Source organism: Eucyclogobius newberryi, unplaced genomic scaffold (assembly GCF_026437365.1).
Source record: "Eucyclogobius newberryi isolate DKJ021-1_F unplaced genomic scaffold, fEucNew1.0.hap1 SCAF_10, whole genome shotgun sequence".
Taxonomy (NCBI): domain Eukaryota; kingdom Metazoa; phylum Chordata; class Actinopteri; order Gobiiformes; family Gobiidae; genus Eucyclogobius; species Eucyclogobius newberryi.
The window spans coordinates 22,763,946-22,782,093 of record NW_027315724.1 but is presented as its reverse complement, the minus strand read 5'-3'; the positions used below and the strand labels follow the sequence as shown (position 1 = coordinate 22,782,093).

The 18,148-nt window shown below is 40.9% G+C and overlaps 2 protein-coding genes across 2 annotated transcripts; both read right to left on the bottom strand.

The window, feature by feature from the left end:
- Positions 1-218: 218 nt before the first annotated feature.
- On the bottom strand, positions 219-6,434 carry fxyd6 (FXYD domain containing ion transport regulator 6). Its single transcript, XM_072463361.1, has 7 exons — positions 6,381-6,434; positions 6,207-6,230; positions 6,080-6,118; positions 5,898-5,972; positions 2,851-2,887; positions 2,674-2,723; positions 219-2,559 (listed from the first exon to the last, which is right to left on the bottom strand). Exons 1-7 carry the CDS (start codon positions 6,427-6,429, stop codon positions 2,525-2,527), a joined length of 309 nt encoding a protein of 102 aa, XP_072319462.1. The 5' UTR covers positions 6,430-6,434; the 3' UTR covers positions 219-2,524.
- A 7,200-nt stretch (positions 6,435-13,634) lies between these two features.
- tmprss13a (transmembrane serine protease 13a) lies at positions 13,635-17,859 on the bottom strand. Its single transcript, XM_072458290.1, has 13 exons — positions 17,701-17,859; positions 16,206-16,365; positions 16,025-16,132; positions 15,560-15,736; positions 15,349-15,475; positions 15,149-15,247; positions 15,023-15,066; positions 14,775-14,937; positions 14,523-14,701; positions 14,323-14,421; positions 14,095-14,237; positions 13,854-14,006; positions 13,635-13,769 (listed from the first exon to the last, which is right to left on the bottom strand). Exons 1-13 carry the CDS (start codon positions 17,716-17,718, stop codon positions 13,755-13,757), a joined length of 1,485 nt encoding a protein of 494 aa, XP_072314391.1. The 5' UTR covers positions 17,719-17,859; the 3' UTR covers positions 13,635-13,754.
- Positions 17,860-18,148: the final 289 nt, after the last annotated feature.

The window sequence follows — 18,148 nt, the reverse complement described above, 5'->3', positions numbered from 1 at the left end:
TCTTCAATCCCTGTTGTTCTCTACCAAGCCTTCTCAGTTACAGATTTACAGTGTTGTGAGATTCCTTCATGTCTTTTGACCTTGTTGAATGTCCTCTGTCTAGACGGAAAGTCCTTCAGTTTTTAATACAGGTTCTCCAATTTGCCAAACATGACTTGTAGCACAACAAAAGCAAAAACACCCACAATATTGTCATGTTAATACTCAAGGATAACAACTTTGATTCACATGTTTAAACTTTATTAATGTCAAAAGCAAAATCTCTGGTACATTTTTACAAATAAACACAAAATCAGAGGAACTGGAGATTAACAGTTGCTCTGAAAATACTTTTAATTTGGCTTTAACTCTGGCACAGTTGTCCTTTTTACATTTACATCAACATATTAGCAATGGCATTTGATGTGTTGCTTGTTAAAGAGGCATACGAAGAAGAAAAAAAACATTACTAAAAGAAAGGAAGATTTGTGTCTGAGTGCTTGGAATGTTAATTGTAGTGTGTTCTGGACTAGGTAATCCTGAGATGAGGCAGTGCTGCTATTGTGGTGCGAGGACGGCAGTGAAACAGCTCTTTATAATTGAGTAATACTGGGATGACAAATCATTCATGTGCTTTGTCAGAGCAGTGGCAGTACAGATTCTCTTATGCAAAGCTCTCTGAAATGTATTGACAGGCGCAGAAACAAACCAAAAACGATATTTGTGCAATGTGGAAAAGTAATAGAATTGTCAGTTTTTTCTAGCCTGGTGAAAAAAGAATAAAGTGTGTTTTAAACTGACTAAAGTTAAGATGACTAAAATCCTGTTGTGTTAAAGGACCTGTAGTGTTCTGTCATGTCTAATTTGGTCTGATTTCAATGTTAAAAAAACAACAACATAAAACAGTACATTACATTTCTGTCAAAATTCCACCAAACATTCAAGAATACCACAGATTAGCATTAGCTAAAACAATATAAAATCTCCAAGGAAACAAGCAGTGCACCTTTAAATATTTTGAATCTTAAAATCTAAATTTCTTTAACAATCATCCCATTCATTATCAGGTCAGATCTGTGCGCTTAAAACTGAGATATTTAAGTTTAAAGTTCGGACCACTTTTATTTATTTGATACATGGGAATAAAGATCACCCTCAAGGGGTCTAAAGTGAGAAAAATATATTTGTTTGAAAATGCATAAGTGGGTGTTCTGGGAAGTGATCAGATAGCACCTTTATCATTTTGAAAATGAAATTTGCGTTTGGAAATATACATTTTTATTTGCAAAACATGCCCAAACAAGAACTTATAAGTTGACCACTAGAAAATATTTATTGAACAATTTCATTATATTTTATTCTATTTTATTCTATACATTTAAAAGTCAAATGTGTAACATTTTGACAACATTTAACTTATACATTAATAGTGTTAGGGTTATAATTAGGGCATATTTAATTAGCATTACCTGTATGATATAAAAATGTGAATAGGCTTTGGTTGACACAGAGGCACATTTTTCTTGTCTTTTCCATTCCCAAAACATATACAAATTTTGTTTAAGATAAAATAAAATGTAATAATAAAGTGTAGAATGCATAAACATAAATTCTAGTAACATTACAGCCAAGAAGCTTTAATTCAACAAACTACACCGTGGTCTGTTATCCAGATAGCAATGTAGAAATGCATCTTCTTATGAATGTGCATTCGTAAATGCCATTTATTTCACATTAATTAGCGATAAGTTTGTTGGCTCCTAAACTTAAAATAGTCCTCTTTAGCCAGTTAGCAAACTAACGGTTAACTGCATTATATTTGTAAAAAATATATCAAAAGTAAAATTTTCCTTTACTGACATAAATGTAATGAAATTTGGGCAGAAATGTCCTTTTTTTAAATGAAAAAACCTTTTGACTGTTGCAGCACAAAGTCAACATTCCAATGCAGCTGAATGTAGTTGGTCAATTTAAATGTATTCAGTGAATGATTCAGGCAAATAGAACATTTTAACAGCAAGTGCATCCTCAAAATGCATCAAGCTATGTATCATTTGGATATAGTGTAAACCAGGAATGCATGAATGCAAAACATGTCAGATAGAACCCAGTAATTCTATAGGAACAAATGAGGTGTGATGATTCAGTGCCAATATCTATAATCATTGATCCCCATTTGAATACTAGTACAATAACAACTATATTCATTCTACATACAAACATAAAAGGAAGAGTATTGATTATATAACTCTTAAATATAAGTCTATTTAAATCTGATGGCTATGTGCATATATTGTAACAAGTAACAAGGTTGTAAAATTTGCTTTTAAAGACAGAATGGCATTACAGAAGGCACAGACATGGAGCACTGAGACTGAACAAAACACAAGCTTAAGTTTCAGGTTATAAACACAGAACATCTCCAAACATCAGCCTCCATGCTATATTATCACGCAAACACAAGTAATCATGTCTATTGTAGGTGTAAAATTATGTCTTGAATGAGTGTGGCAGGTGAACCTGAAGGCAGCGTGCTCTGGAGTGGTTAGTTCTCCTCTTCTGCTTTGGCCGCTGCTGCAGCTGGACAAACAAGCGCCACACCGTCACCATTAATCTTATCTTAATCACAGATGATCAGATATGAATATTGTCTTGCTCTATACCAGAGTTTCAATGAGGAAAATATTTTTTTACCCTTGGGGACAATCATGGTTTCCTCCTGTGCCTCCTCATCCCCAGATGCCCTAAAATAATACAAACGTCTGTAAAGTCCTATTGTAAAGTTGCATTTTAATGGTATTGTGTAGAACTGCAAAGCTGTTGAAACTCATCACAGCTCATTTAAACAAAGACGTTTACTACTTGAAATACCTTGGCTTTTTGTTGGCTCCACAGCGGCACCGTCGACCTGAAAGCATAAGATATTATGAGGATTTAAGGCCATAATAATTAGAAGTGAGAAAAGCAAGGCTTCATGACACTTGTGCCAGTGGTCCAAAACAGTTCAAAATACTTCCCCACAGCGACATTTACTGTAATTCTTTTAGTACAACATCTTCCAAAGTTGTTCAACAAACTACACCCTGTGCCAACAAAATCCGTTCACACTTGTATTTGTGTGTTATTGAGGCGTTTGTGTTTCTAAATTTAAATTAAACAAAAGGAAGTCAATATTTAGCTGTTTACATAAATACAAATGTATTTAAAAGTTTTTCTGCTGTCACTGTTTAGTTTTTTATATTCTCCTGCTTTTGAAAAGAAGACAACTACACAGACACAAAGAGATTATGCACACTGCACAAAGAACAGCCTCACGAAGCCCAGGAACCATACCCAGAATCTACATTCGTCCTGTTCCATAAAGTATAAGGGGTTCTCGGTTCCAGCTGAGGAACAAATTAATGCTGAAATTATTTCACTGCTGCTTCTCTCTCTTCACACAAACCCTCAACATGAGACAAGATGTGCAAAGATCTAATTAAAATTTGTAGAAGCAGGTTAAGACGGACGCACTGTTCTGTGGTTTGTTGAAAGCACTGTAAACCAAACACCAGTGAAACCAGGGAAACACCAGTGAAACACCAGTGAAACACCAGTGAAACACCAGTGAAACACCTGTGAAACACCAGTGAAACACCTGTGAAACACCAGTGAAAAATCTGTGAAACACCAGTGAAACACCAGTGAAACACCTGTGAAACACCCGTGAAACACCCGTGAAACACCCGTGAAACACCAGTGAAACACCAGTGAAACACCAGTGAAACACCCGTGAAACACCCGTGAAACACCAGTGAAACACCTGTTAAACACCGGTGAAACACCGGTGAAACACCAGTGAAACACCCGTGAAACACCAGTGAAACACCAGTGAAACGCCAGTGAAACACCCGTGAAACACCCGTGAAACACCATTGAAACACCCGTGAAACACCAGTGAAACACCAGTGAAACACCAGTGAAACACCAGTGAAACACCCGTGAAACACCCGTGAAACACCAGTGAAACACCTGTTAAACACGGTGAAACACCAGTGAAACACCCGTGAAACATCCGTGAAACACCAGTGAAACACCAGTGAAACACCCGTGAAACACCATTGAAACTCCAGTGAAACACCAGTGAAACACCAGTGAAACACCAGTGAAACACCTGTGAAACACCAGTGAAACACCCGTGAAACACCAGTGAAACACCCGTCAAACACCCGTGAAACACCAGTGAAACACCAGTGAAACACCAGTGAAACACCAGTGAAACACCAGTGAAACACCTGTGAAACACCAGTGAAACACCTGTGAAACACCTGTTAAACACCAGTGAAACACCAGTGAAACACCAGTGAAACACCAGTGAAACACCAGTGAAACACCTGTGAAACACCAGTGAAACACCAGTGAAACACCTGTGAAACACCAGTGAAAAATCTGTGAAACACCAGTGAAACACCTGTGAAACACCCGTGAAACACCCGTGAAACACCCGTGAAACACCAGTGAAACACCAGTCAAACACCCGTGAAACACCCGTGAAACACCATTGAAACACCTGTGAAACACCTGTTAAACACCAGTGAAACACCAGTGAAACACCAGTGAAACACCCGTGAAACACCCGTGAAACACCCGTGAAACACCATTGAAACGCCTGTGAAACACCAGTGAAACACCAGTGAAACACCAGTGAAACACCTGTGAAACACCAGTGAAACACCAGTGAAACACCTGTGAAACACCCGTGAAACACCCGTGAAACACCCGTGAAACACCAGTGAAACACCAGTGAAACACCAGTGAAACACCCGTGAAACACCCGTGAAACACCAATGAAACACCTGTTAAACACCGGTGAAACACCGGTGAAACACCAGTGAAACACCAGTGAAACACCAGTGAAACGCCAGTGAAACACCCGTGAAACACCCGTGAAACACCATTGAAACACCCGTGAAACACCAGTGAAACACCAGTGAAACACCAGTGAAACACCAGTGAAACACCCGTGAAACACCCGTGAAACACCAGTGAAACACCTGTTAAACACCGGTGAAACACCAGTGAAACACCCGTGAAACATCCGTGAAACACCAGTGAAACACCAGTGAAACACCCGTGAAACACCATTGAAACTCCAGTGAAACACCAGTGAAACACCAGTGAAACACCAGTGAAACACCTGTGAAACACCAGTGAAACACCCGTGAAACACCAGTGAAACACCCGTCAAACACCCGTGAAACACCAGTGAAACACCAGTGAAACACCCGTGAAACACCAGTGAAACACCAGTGAAACACCAGTGAAACACCCGTGAAACACCAGTGAAATACCCGTGAAACACCCGTGAAACACTATTGAAACACCTGTGAAACACCCGTGAAACTCCAGTGAAACACCCGTGAAACACCCGTGAAACACCTGTGAAACACCCGTCAAACACCCGTGAAACACCCGTGAAACACCGGTGAAACACCATTGAAACTCCAGTGAAACACCAGTGAAACACCAGTGAAACACCATTGAAACTCCAGTGAAACACCAGTGAAACACCAGTGAAACACCAGTGAAACACCTGTGAAACACCAGTCAAACACCCGTGAAACACCCGTGAAACACCGGTGAAACACCATTGAAACTCCAGTGAAACACCAGTGAAACACCAGTGAAACACCTGTGAAACACCAGTCAAACACCCGTCAAACACCCGTGAAACACCAGTGAAACACCAGTGAAACACCCGTGAAACACCCGTGAAACACCCGTGAAACACCAGTGAAACACCAGTGAAACACCAGTGAAACACCTGTGAAACACCCGTGAAACACCAGTGAAACACCAGTGAAACACCAGTGAAACACCCGTGAAACACCCGTGAAACACCCGTGAAAAAAAGCAGTGTAGGAAAGACTATATCTTACTGAGAATTAGAAGTATTCCCAGTGTGAACAGCACCACGGCCAGTGCCAGCCCCCCGATCCTCAGGGTCTCATAGTCTGCAGAGGACGACATAAGTCAGAACACAGTGAACACATACTGCACAATAGAGTACAATCAACTGTACAGAGTAGGCACGGAATTATTCATCATTTTAATTACTTACCATAGATAAACGGATCTTCAACCTTCTCCTCCTGTCCTTCTGAAATTTTAAATCACGACAAAAAACATGAACATAACACGTACAGGTTAAATCCAACGTATACACCCGTGATGTCACTATGACTCACCCTGGACACTGGAGTCTGTGGTGGCTAAGAGGGGAAAATGACATAATTATTCCACTGCACCATGTAAACATTATGTATTATGCACTTTCTAACTTTTATTCTGTGTGGTGGCCATGTTGTTCACTACACTGCCCCCTGGTGGACAGATGCCACACAACCGTTGAGACTACTCACCACATATAACCACGAAGAGTGAAGACAGAAAAAGCAAATTCATTTCCATGGCAACTGTTGAAAAGACAGCAAATGAAAATTCTTAGAGACACTTGGCAACGTCTGCTGATCTTTACAGAACATCATAAAGTGGTTGGTCGGTGCAGAAAAGAGAGTCCACGGGGAGCAGTCTTCATCTTTCGTAACGATGTGTGTTCCCCGCCTACACGCATGTTCCCCTTTTCTTGACAGAGACCGCTCCCCTCCCAACGGACGTCTCACAACCTTGGCCCATTTTCACGTAGGCAGATTGAGCACAGCGTAAACCAACTGGGTTTCCAAATAAAGATGGGATTTTTAGGCACGCGTTCAGGAAAAGCGTTGTACACGTTTTGCAGGGTTTCAAAATGCACGTGTAAAACTACAAATTGGCTGCGTTCACGTTGTAGAGAGAAAGATTCTCAAATGATGAACCTTTGTGACTTTAGACAGAAGTCTCACTGTATTAAAAAACATATATATATATATATATCTGCATTTTAACAATATTCACTTTAGCAGCCTAAATATTATTGGCTGATGAAATGGCTTGTGACCTGTGACCTCTGGGAATGGTTCCACGAACCTCATATGTCTTAAAGTCTATGGAATTACGCTTTTGCAATTGAATAATGGCACCACTTTTTTACCGTATTTTCCTATAAGTCGCACCAGAGTATAAGTCGCACCAGCCAAAGAATGCATAATAGAGAAGAAAAAAACATATGTAAATCGCACTCGCGTATAAGGCAAGGCAAGTTTATTTGTAGAGCACATTTCATACACAGGGCAATTCAAAGTGCTTCACACAGCAGGAAAAATCCATTCAAATCACAAAGAAATTGCATAAACAGAAATACAATAAAATTAACTAAATAAAAAAAATAAAAAACACTTAACCACAAAGGGTAACGTGTTTTCGGAGTCCAACTCCTTTTTAAATCCTTTTAAATCAGTCCAACTGATTGTCTAAACTAATGAAATCACAAACATAAAAGAGAAGAGTGCAAAGTCATATGCGCAGCTAAACAAAACAGTTTTTAGCTTAGATTTGAACATTGTCAGAGCAGAACCTGTCTCACATCTTCAGGAAGAATGTTCCAGATTTTAGCTGCATAAAACTGATATGCAGATTCCCCATGTTTAGTCCTGACTCTGGCACCAGCAGGAGGTCGGTCCATGTTTAGTCCTGACTCTGGCACCAGCAGGAGGCCGGTCCATGTTTAGTCCTGACTCTGGCACCAGCAGGAGGCCGGTCCATGTTTAGTCCTGACTCTGGCACCAGCAGGAGGCCGGTCCATGTTTAGTCCTGACTCTGGCACCAGCAGGAGGCCGGTCCATGTTTAGTCCTGACTCTGGCACCAGCAGGAGGCAGGTCCATGTTTAGTCCTGACTCTGGGCACCAGCAGGAGGCCGGTCCATGTTTAGTCCTGACTCTGGGCACCAGCAGGAGGCCGGTCCATGTTTAGTCCTGACTCTGGCACCAGCAGGAGGCCGGTCCATGTTTAGTCCTGACTCTGGCACCAGCAGGAGGCCGGTCCATGTTTAGTCCTGACTCTGGGCACCAGCAGGAGGCCGGTCCATGTTTAGTCCTGACTCTGGCACCAGCAGGAGGCCGGTCCATGTTTAGTCCTGACTCTGGCACCAGCAGGAGGCCGGTCCATGTTTAGTCCTGACTCGGGCACCAGCAGGAGGTCGGTCCATGTTTAGTCCTGACTCTGGGCACCAGCAGGAGGCCGGTCCATGTTTAGTCCTGACTCTGGCACCAGCAGGAGGCCGGTCCATGTTTAGTCCTGACTCTGGCACCAGCAGGAGGCCGGTCCATGTTTAGTCCTGACTCTGGACACCAGCAGGAGGCCGGTCCATGTTTAGTCCTGACTCTGGACACCAGCAGGAGGCCGGTCCATGTTTAGTCCTGACTCTGGCACCAGCAGGAGGCCGGTCCTTGAGGTCCTCAGAGTCCGAGATGGTTCATATGGCACTAACATGCCCAAGATGTACTTTGGTGCTAGGCCATGGAGAGACTTGTACACAAGCAGAGCTGCTTTAAAGTCTCTCCTCTGAGCCACAGGGGGCAGTGCAGAGACCTGAGAACAGGACTAATGTGATCATACTTCCTGGTTCTAGTCAGGACCCGAGCAGCAGCGTTCTGGATGAACTGCAGCTGTTTTACAGCTCGTTTGGAGAGACCAGTGAGCAGGCCGTTACAGTAGTCTAATCTACTGGAGACAAACGCACGGATAAGTCTCTCTAAATCTGGTTTTGACACTATATTTTTGATTTTGGCAATGTTTTTTAGATGGTAAAAAGCTGCTGATGTTATTTATTTGATGTGGCTATTAAAGTTCAAGTCTAAGTCCATTATTACCCCCAGATTTCTAACTTGATTTAAGTCGCACCAGCCAAAAATGCACAATGGCAAAGAAAAAAACATATATAAGTCACACTGGAGTATAAGTACCATTTTTGGGGGAAATTTATTTTATAAAATCCAAGACCAAGAACAGACATTTAATCTTGAAATGCAATTTAAAATAATGCTAATAATGCTAACGCTAACACCTTCAGCTACATTACGCACAGACAGAACTGTGGTAAGTGTCTGGTATGTTAACGTAACATATTAACAGTTATTCAGATAACTATAGCATAAAGAACATGCTAACAAGTTTACCAAAGCATCAGTATTACCCGAAATCACTAAATCCATTGAATTCTTCTTCCTCTGTGTCACTTCTAAACAACTCCACAAACTCCAGAGGGAGAGCAAGTAAGTACAGATTCTTCTTCTGCGCCGCTTAGAGCCTAGAGCGCCCTCTTGTTGTTGTCAGTGTGAAAATAATGAATAATATCACTCATAAGTCGCTCTGGAGTATAAGTCGCACCCCGGCCAAAACTATGAAAAAAGGTGCGATTTATAGTCCGGAAAATAGGGTATGTAGACAAAGAGGACATTAAACTTACATTAAACAGGCCCACATAGGTCTATAGTTCAATATTGAGCTGGAGGTCAGGTCAGAATGATAGAATTTGGTGTTTAAGTGACGGTTTAATGTTCATATTGCTGTGATCACCGAGCTTATCCATATGAAACCATGGCTCTAACTTCAACGTCTTCTCTGTCAGCACAAATGAAAAGTGAAACGGTTTTCTCACAATCGCCTCAGAAAGTGGTGCCATTACACAACTCCAAAGACGTGATTGTTGTCAGTTGAAAGTACTTTTAAAGACATGGAGGCCATCTAAAAAAACAACAATTATATGGTTAAACATTTGTGGATCAGAAGTTTGGATATTTCCTTCAAAAACAGGTAATCTCCCACAGATTTACAAAAACCCTTGCCCGCCATGTGAGATTATGACATCATGAAATTCCAGAAGGTTCAAAGTCTCAAATGTGGTTGAGCGTAAAAAAAAAGAAAAGAGTAACGCCACATTTGGTTTGTACACGTTAATTGAAAACTGAGCAGACACAGTAAAGTGCGAGTGCCTTTTTGACGTGATAAGGATAAATATTGGTATTAAATAATTTGTCCAATACTGATATTAATTCAATTACTTTTTTGTTTTAATCAATAAATGTAAAAAAAGGTAAACTGGTATTATACCTTCACTCACACCTGCAGTGTAGACGATCTGAAATAAAAGATATAATTCTTCTTCCACAATAAGTGTAAATCTGAAGAAAACCAGCACATATTTTGGTGCTCACTGCTTCACGACACTAAATGCACTCGGTTTTCCGCAGAGCCATTTATGGTTGAGAGATGGACCTTACATGAGTGCATTAATCTGATCTGCTGCTCCGCCACTGCCATCCGTTTGAGTGATGCAGAACATAGAGCTCATAATGAACCGTAATGGGATGGAAGAGGAGACTGGAGCCATGTACAATAGAAATACAACGTTAGGAGGGACCAATCGAAATGATGTGTTTCATTTTTGAAACATTTAGGATTTGTTGTATTCTTTCTTTCTGAATGCTTTAAGTGCATCTCTATTTGAAGGGACAATGGGTCCCGTGTCTGCTGCATATGGTTTATTACATGTGAAGCATATTGTGCTGAATTTTAAATGTATGAAAAGATTTATTAATGTATTATATGTTTACTCAGACCATCTCAAATTGATTAGACTCGTCCTGTTCTTTTCCAAAAGATCATCTCCAAATATTGTAGCGACCTACAGATGACCTCCGGATGTTGCCACGGTGACAGGGATGCGGAACATAAGGTTTTTACCATGGCACCTGTCCTACATCATCATCGTCTTGGTGTATCCACGCATACTGGCATCACAGTCTTACAGAATACAGTGAAAAGACACACAAAGAAGTGTTGACTACAAGTTCACAAGGTCATAATAGATGAAACAATGTACAACATTGGTCTTAATCTTGTACCTTTATCTCCTTCACAAGTCTGAAAGTAAATCTTGCCTATCCTTGATATTGAATAACTTGCTATATGCAGTACTATATGAATCAAGAGAATACTACAGAATAATTGAAATATACCTATAAGGGTTTTAAATTGTGGTCTAGTGTGGCACACATCTTTATTTGGATTAAAGACATTTGTGAAAGGCTAAACAGGCCTATGCTGTTCACAACCAGCTAAATATTAAGATCAGAGGGTCAGATTTATTTTCTAAATATGAAGGGCATGGAAAGGGCATGAGGGAGACCGGCCAATGAGTGGCGACTACTGAGAGATTCCAGAAAGGATGTTTATGCCAACATCAAAGAGGAAAGAGCAGTGCAAGGTGAGCAGACAGACACACTGGAGGCAATGATGAGACACTAAGCACACAGTGGGACAAATGTGCCCATAAAACAAGGCATCTGGTGAAGGGAGAGCGGACCCCCTCCCCTATCCAATAGCCTGTCAATGGCCTGTCAGTAGCATATGAATAGCATATGAATAGCATATGAATAGCAGCCACAGGCCTGTTGAGACCTATAGTTTAAAGCCCAAACTTTAAGCCTGAAACGTCGCAATAATGTTCAACACAAGTGAGCTATGCCACGTCAGATAATCAATATACTATCGTGGTTAATAAACATGACACGTATGGGCTACAAAGTGCATCGTTATAGTATCCACCTATTTCCATAGTAACGCGTGACCAATAACGGCTGGTGGAGGAGAGCTGAGCACGAGCACGAGCCAAGGGCTGTGGCGCCGCTCGGAACTCGCTCAGGATTAGCAGAAAAAACAGCGCTTTCCACTTCTAATCAGCTCATATTCAAACAAGAAAACACGTCTGATAAAAGTCAAATAAATAACTATGTCATGCCGGGCGCGCGCGCACTGCACGTTACGCACGCCGTTTCTCAATGTCACTTGATCGCAACAATTGATTTGATATTCTAATGCATGGTGCAGATTGGGTTACAACCTGTAGCCCGCACATATGTCAGGCAGTGACAGTAATGGTTTCTTGACGCATAAACAGGATGACATCATACGCCTATAATATGTTTGGTGTCTATTCGTGAAAAAAATATTAGAGCTCAAAAAACATGTTTGTATTCCATGCGCAGCGCCGCGTTTAGGCTACTTTATAGTGGCCGACACGCCCTCAGCAACTGTAGCTTCTGAGAGGAACAGCCTAAACCGTGAGAGAAGAAACACCACGTAAAGATGGTCTGCAACAGTTAGATAATAATGTCCCACTAATGCTCAGTACAACACAGCAACACGTTCAGACAATAGTGTATTTAAGACTTAATCCACTTACCTCTTGTTTTTGTTTCAGTGGCACAAAAATGTGTTCAAAAACTACAGAAAACTATTAGCATGCGTTTTCTTCCAAAAGGTTGTTGCAATATTTATTCATCAGTTAAAGATATGCAGCAGGTTGTCCACGTAAAAAACAGCAGCTCGTGCGAATAACGGAGCGAATAACGGAGCTCCAGGAGAGAATGTTCCGCGGCTGAAGCGGAGCGCGGTCTGTGACGCGCCTGACGACCGTCCACACGTTTATTGTGTGTGTGTGTGTGTGTGTGTGTGCTTCCTCTTAGATTTACAAGGAGTATTTAATGAACTATAAAATGTCAAGATCATTTCCAACCAAATGTTGTGTTGAGTGTAAAACCTTTGAGAGCCCCAGTGCAGTGCCTCTGGAGCCCCCCACGGGCCCCTGAAGCCCCCCACGGGCCCCTGACTCCATCCAACATTTTTGGTAACAATCGAAGCCAAGAATGTGTGTTCATGAACATACATTATAAAGGTTCTGTAAACACGGCAGATTGTGGCCAATGCAATGGGCTGATTTCCATCCTCCTGCATTCACAACACACTCATTCATACACCGCGTGGACACTGGAGGCAAGGTGGGGGAAGTGTCTTGCACAAGGACACAACAATTAGTGTGCTCTACCGCCCCCCCTTGGCACCTGTCCTAAGTACTAAACCGTGCACTGGGCATTGACAAGAGAGCATTACGTGAATGTGATCAGTTTATTGACTTCAATGGTTATATGCACTTAATTAAAGTGCACATAAACAGAAAATATATGAAAAAGACCTCTAAGTAACTATTCACAGTATGAAACAAGACGTTTTGGATGAATTTAACAAAACTAGGACGTAATAAATAAAAGTCATCAGATTTTTAGATTTTTTTTCCACCTTTAGCTTTGATTCACTGTGGCCTTGTTTCAATAAGATTCTGCAATGTCAAAAGATGAAACTAATTACAGAGTTGCATTCTTTTTCTCCAGTTGATCTTGTATTGATGACGTACAGAGTGACCACTGCACAAAGTCTTCTCCAGCTCGTCCCAAACACTCTCACTGAGGTTCAGACCTGTAGTAGCTGCTGCTTCTGTTTTCTCTGCTTGATATCAATGATTTGACCTTTCTCAAACACACTGGCATCTTTTCCATTATTTAATTACAGAGTTGCAACATTTATCCAGCAGGAGGCTCCTACTGTATTTGCATAGTTAAATCCAAGTGTTTTGTTTTTTGTGGACAGGCAGTGTATTTACTGACTGAAGGTCACACCTCTTTATTTCACTGTGTCCCTTTTAATGTACAATGTAAGTAGTCGTTTTTCGGACTCGAAACAGAATAAATAAATTCTGCCATATTTAAAGCCAGCTTTAAATGATTCAATCAGAATTTAGTATGGCAGAATCATATGTATTATACACAATCACATTTCACAATTACAAAATGTAATTCAGTGCCTTGATGAATGTGTACAAAAATGTACACAATCAAAGTAACACAATTTTATGGATAAAACATGTTAAATGATTTGATATAATAAACACTTTCCTATAAGAGGTACAGTATATGCAGTTCCCACATATTCATTTCAGGTTTTTTGTACAGATCTTCATGTCTCATGACATTTCTTGCTGTAATTAAAAAAGACACATTATTACAGAGTGAAAATCAAACTCATGTGTTATATTTGAACGACAAGAGCATCTGGCTCATACCATCATTTTGCTGTAGATCCATGGAAGAACACTGGTCACTCTAGTGTAGACACCAGGTCTATGCCTTTCAGCACAACCTGATCCCCAACTTGTAATTCCGGCCAAGGTCCAAAACCCATTATTTTCACATACCAAAGGTCCACCACTGTCACCCTGAAAAAAACAACACCTTTACTACCTAACTTTACCTGAAGAGTCAGCTCTACATGTGGTGCAGCCTAAGGTCATTTTGGCTGCTCACCTGACAGGAGTCTTTGCCCCCGCCCATATGTCCAGCACACAGCATGTTCTTAGTGACACCGCCGTTGTAGGACACACCCGTGTTGCACACTTCACTGTCAATAATCTTCACATTCACATCCCGCAGACTTTGTGAGACAGAACCTGTCAAGGACACACACATGTTGTTATAAAACATGTGTATACTTCCTAATATTGTACATTAGTTATATTTTTTCATCAGACATACTTGATTGCGCATCAGTCGTGCCAAATCCTGAAGTAAAGCATTCAGTTCCATCGCGCCATTGTTGATCAGAGGAGGGCAGACAGGCCGGGTGAACTTTGTCTGCAAGTTTTAAAGACACAAGCCACATCAACACTTGTAGAAGGATATAGCTGACAGCAAGTACATCTGTCTGTTTTGTTTGTAGTGCAGATGGAGCTGACCATTGAAGTCCACGGGTGATGCGAGTTTGAGCAGAGCAATGTCGTGATCGTTGGTCGAGCTGTCATAATTCTCACTGAGTATAATCCTCGTCACATGATATGGCTGTGGAAGCTCGGTCAGAGACACCACTCCACCATAGACCTTCCACTTGCTTGCAACTAGACTGGAGTTGACGTTTCTGAAATAAACCACTAGTTAGAAAATATTCATGTAATGATATATTATAATACTCATAATAAATGTCCTTTTACTCTGGAAAACAATGGGCGGCAGTCAGCACGAAATTCTGAGAAATCAGAACTCCTCCACAAACATGTGAGCCCTTAAAATGCAGCGTGACTTGCCAGGGCCACTCGCCTAATTTAGACACTTGTCCGCCTATGATTCGTGAAATGGACTCCTGCCGACCACACTCTAAAAACAGACACGAATATCAAAGAATCATGTATTTTATAAGGATGTGGAACCTGACAATGTGAGCAGAACTGAGTGTTCTTACCAACACACTGCAGGGAGACGGTCTGTTGGTTAGGACACGAGGAACTGGTGACGGAAATGAAAGTGAAATAAAAAACAAAACAAAGTATTATTATAAACTGAAAAAAAAAAATATCAAAACACGTACTTGTCACTGGCCAATCCCTGGATATATTGATTAGAGTCCTGTGTGGTCATTGTAAGTCCCTTTGACCTGTATCCTGATAGTACTTTGGTCTCATAAGAGCTAAAAGAAAAACACAACTCAATAAGGCTTTGCCACATGTAAGATAAATTGGACACAAGTGTATGATGAATGAATATACAACGAGTGAAATGGACCTTTACCTTGCAAAACCAAGCTGGGCACATGTCTGATCAGAATACGGTTTGTTCCAGTTACTGTAGCACACAGGTAAGAAACGGCCGTCTGCTGCTGTTCTGACATGAAGACTGTTGCCAGCCCCAAATTTGACTGCAAACATAAATCAAGCTGTGTTATGGGTAGTATAAGCAGGCAATCTTGAATTTGAAAGCACAAATAACCTTTTTCACTTACTACATATTGATTCATCGCTGCCAAAAACACAGTCCTTTATGCCGTCGCAGTGGATGGTGGTGTTGGGGCAAGTGTCATGCTTTTGAATAGAGACTGACTCATCATGTGTGTTAGAATAACCCGAGCTGTTGTCTTCTGCTTTGTAGAATATGGATGTTATCCTGGTTCCATACCGCACTTCAAATGGCAAAGAGATTGTTAAAAAAAAAAGTAAGGTATCATAACAACAAGAGAAAAGAGAAGCAAACTAACACAGTACTGCCTAAAACTATGAGCTTTATTGTGTACAGAACACATCAGAGAAATCTAGTGGTAACTTTGGTGTAGAACTTTTGCATTTTAAGGTGTTCATCAAGATTTGAGGAAAATAATCTGAACAGCAACTGCAATAATTTGAAGTAAACTGTCATCTTTCACGTTTAAACAACAGTTTGCATATCATTTCTGTGTTTGAACTGAATGTACCTCCGAGCCATATGGCCAGTGCCAGGAGGCCGAGTACGAGGAGGACTCCCCCCGTTCCTCCATAACACTGTGCATTGTCCCGGCAACAACGACGTTTTCTTTTTGAAGCTAAAACAGAGAAATCACATTATTATTAGTATTATTATTATTGAAATGGGTGCCTTTCATAATGGGTACTTACGTAATGGTTGAGTGACCCGAGGTACGACCACAACAGGTGGATACTGTGGGAGGTAGCGGGGTGTAGAGGGAGGTGTCAGGCCATATACTAGGTCCTCATGGCCTATGGGGGGGAGCTGGGGGTATATGGGTCCAGAGTAGTAAGGAGGAGGGGGCTCATTCTGAAAGACAGAAGTGGTAATTCATCAAACTAGAACTCCACAAAAATGCATTATAACAACTTAAGATTCACCAATGGCTGTTTCTGGCTAGTATCTACAAGAGCTAGCTGTGCAAGTTTGGTACATTTCCCCAGGTTTGCTACGAACAGATATGCGGAAATTTGTCTCATTTTACCAGAAGGTCTGAAAGCTTCTTTATTTACAATTATGAGTATATATTGTTAAAAGGACTAACAGAGATCATGTGGTGTGTTCAAACTCTTTTGTAGGCTACTTAATGCCAATCATTTCTAAAATTGTTGCTGAGAAGTTATGCAGCGAAACTGGTTTGTGAAGAAAGTTCCTCATAGCACAAGACATTTTGTTCTCAGGTCTCTTTTGTATTTGTTAGTGACTTTCTGTTTTGCATTTATTAGTGACCTCCACATTAAGCCACATTAGAAGAAAGCTGTATATTTTCTATTGTGAATGTTGCTAATTTCTAAGCAATATCCAGCAGTCATATGTTACTTTTATCAGTGTTGAGTGTTCTGGGTTATGTCATTTTGTAACAGTCACTGACACATGACACTTTTGACCCTTTTACCAATAAGGAAAAAAGTCAAGAGAAAATCCATTGTCCCAAACAAAAGGGATTTATCTGTTGGGATGGCACAAAAAAGTCTAAAGATTTCTGTCCTTCTTTCAGAGTAAGCCCACAGGCACCCTCCGCCCTCTTTGCCACAGTTAAAATAGGTATAGTCGATCATATTTCCCAGCAGAATGCACTTGTATTAGTTTTCATAGTCTGCCTGTCAGCCATTATAATGGAAGATTACTGTAAAATTAAGAGGTTATATGACATTCGAAAGGTCAATTGGTATTGACATATAAGATTAAAGTTAGCATGAAAAAAAGGCTGAAATATTAGTTTAATATTTGGAATAAGATGGCTATATAAACTTTTCATCACCATGTGAAATACACATTTACAAGACTAAAAGTTAAAATTGAATTGGTAAAAATCTTATAATTTAAAGCTCTGCCATTAAGAATAAAAAATAGCAAAAAATAAATGTAATTACTTTACTTGTAATTATTGTCAATCTCCATGAACAATGTTCCAAAGTTTGGTTTTAACATTCTATCATCTCCATGGAGCAATGCAGGTTTTATGCTGCTTTAAGATACCAACAAATAACGTTCAAAACAAGTTTAAAGTGAATGAAACACACATAAGATGAGACTTCAAATACAGGTCAGTGAACATGATGCACTTTCCACTAACATGAACTTACAAGGAAGACAAAATGAAAAGCATTTTGAAGAACACAAACGTCTTGGGAAAGAGCTTACCGGGTCATATTTTGCCATCGGACTGTCGCGGCGCTGGCAGAAGAACACGGGAGAGTGGAATAAAAAGTATCCAGAAAACTTAGCTAGGCAGAGTCAGAAGCTGGGTCATACTGGCACCATATTTGGCACCTCCACACTCTTCTGTCTTCTGCCTTCTGCGCTCAGCCGACTCCAGCATCAACAGGTTAGTCTTACCCACCCCCCCAACCTCCGCCCTCCGCCCTCCTGGCTCCATCCTCCTCTCCATTCTTCATTCTTCTCCCCACAGTGACGGGTGTGTCCTGTGCACTAGTTTCCCACCTGTCCGACCGGTTCCATGGCAGCCAGTGGACGGCGGAGGTTGGTTTCATCGCACCACAAGGACTCAAATAACACCAGCGGAGCTCCTAGGCAAACCATGTAGGCAAACCAGAAAGAGTGATAACGTTCTATTGTTGCTTCATGTGAA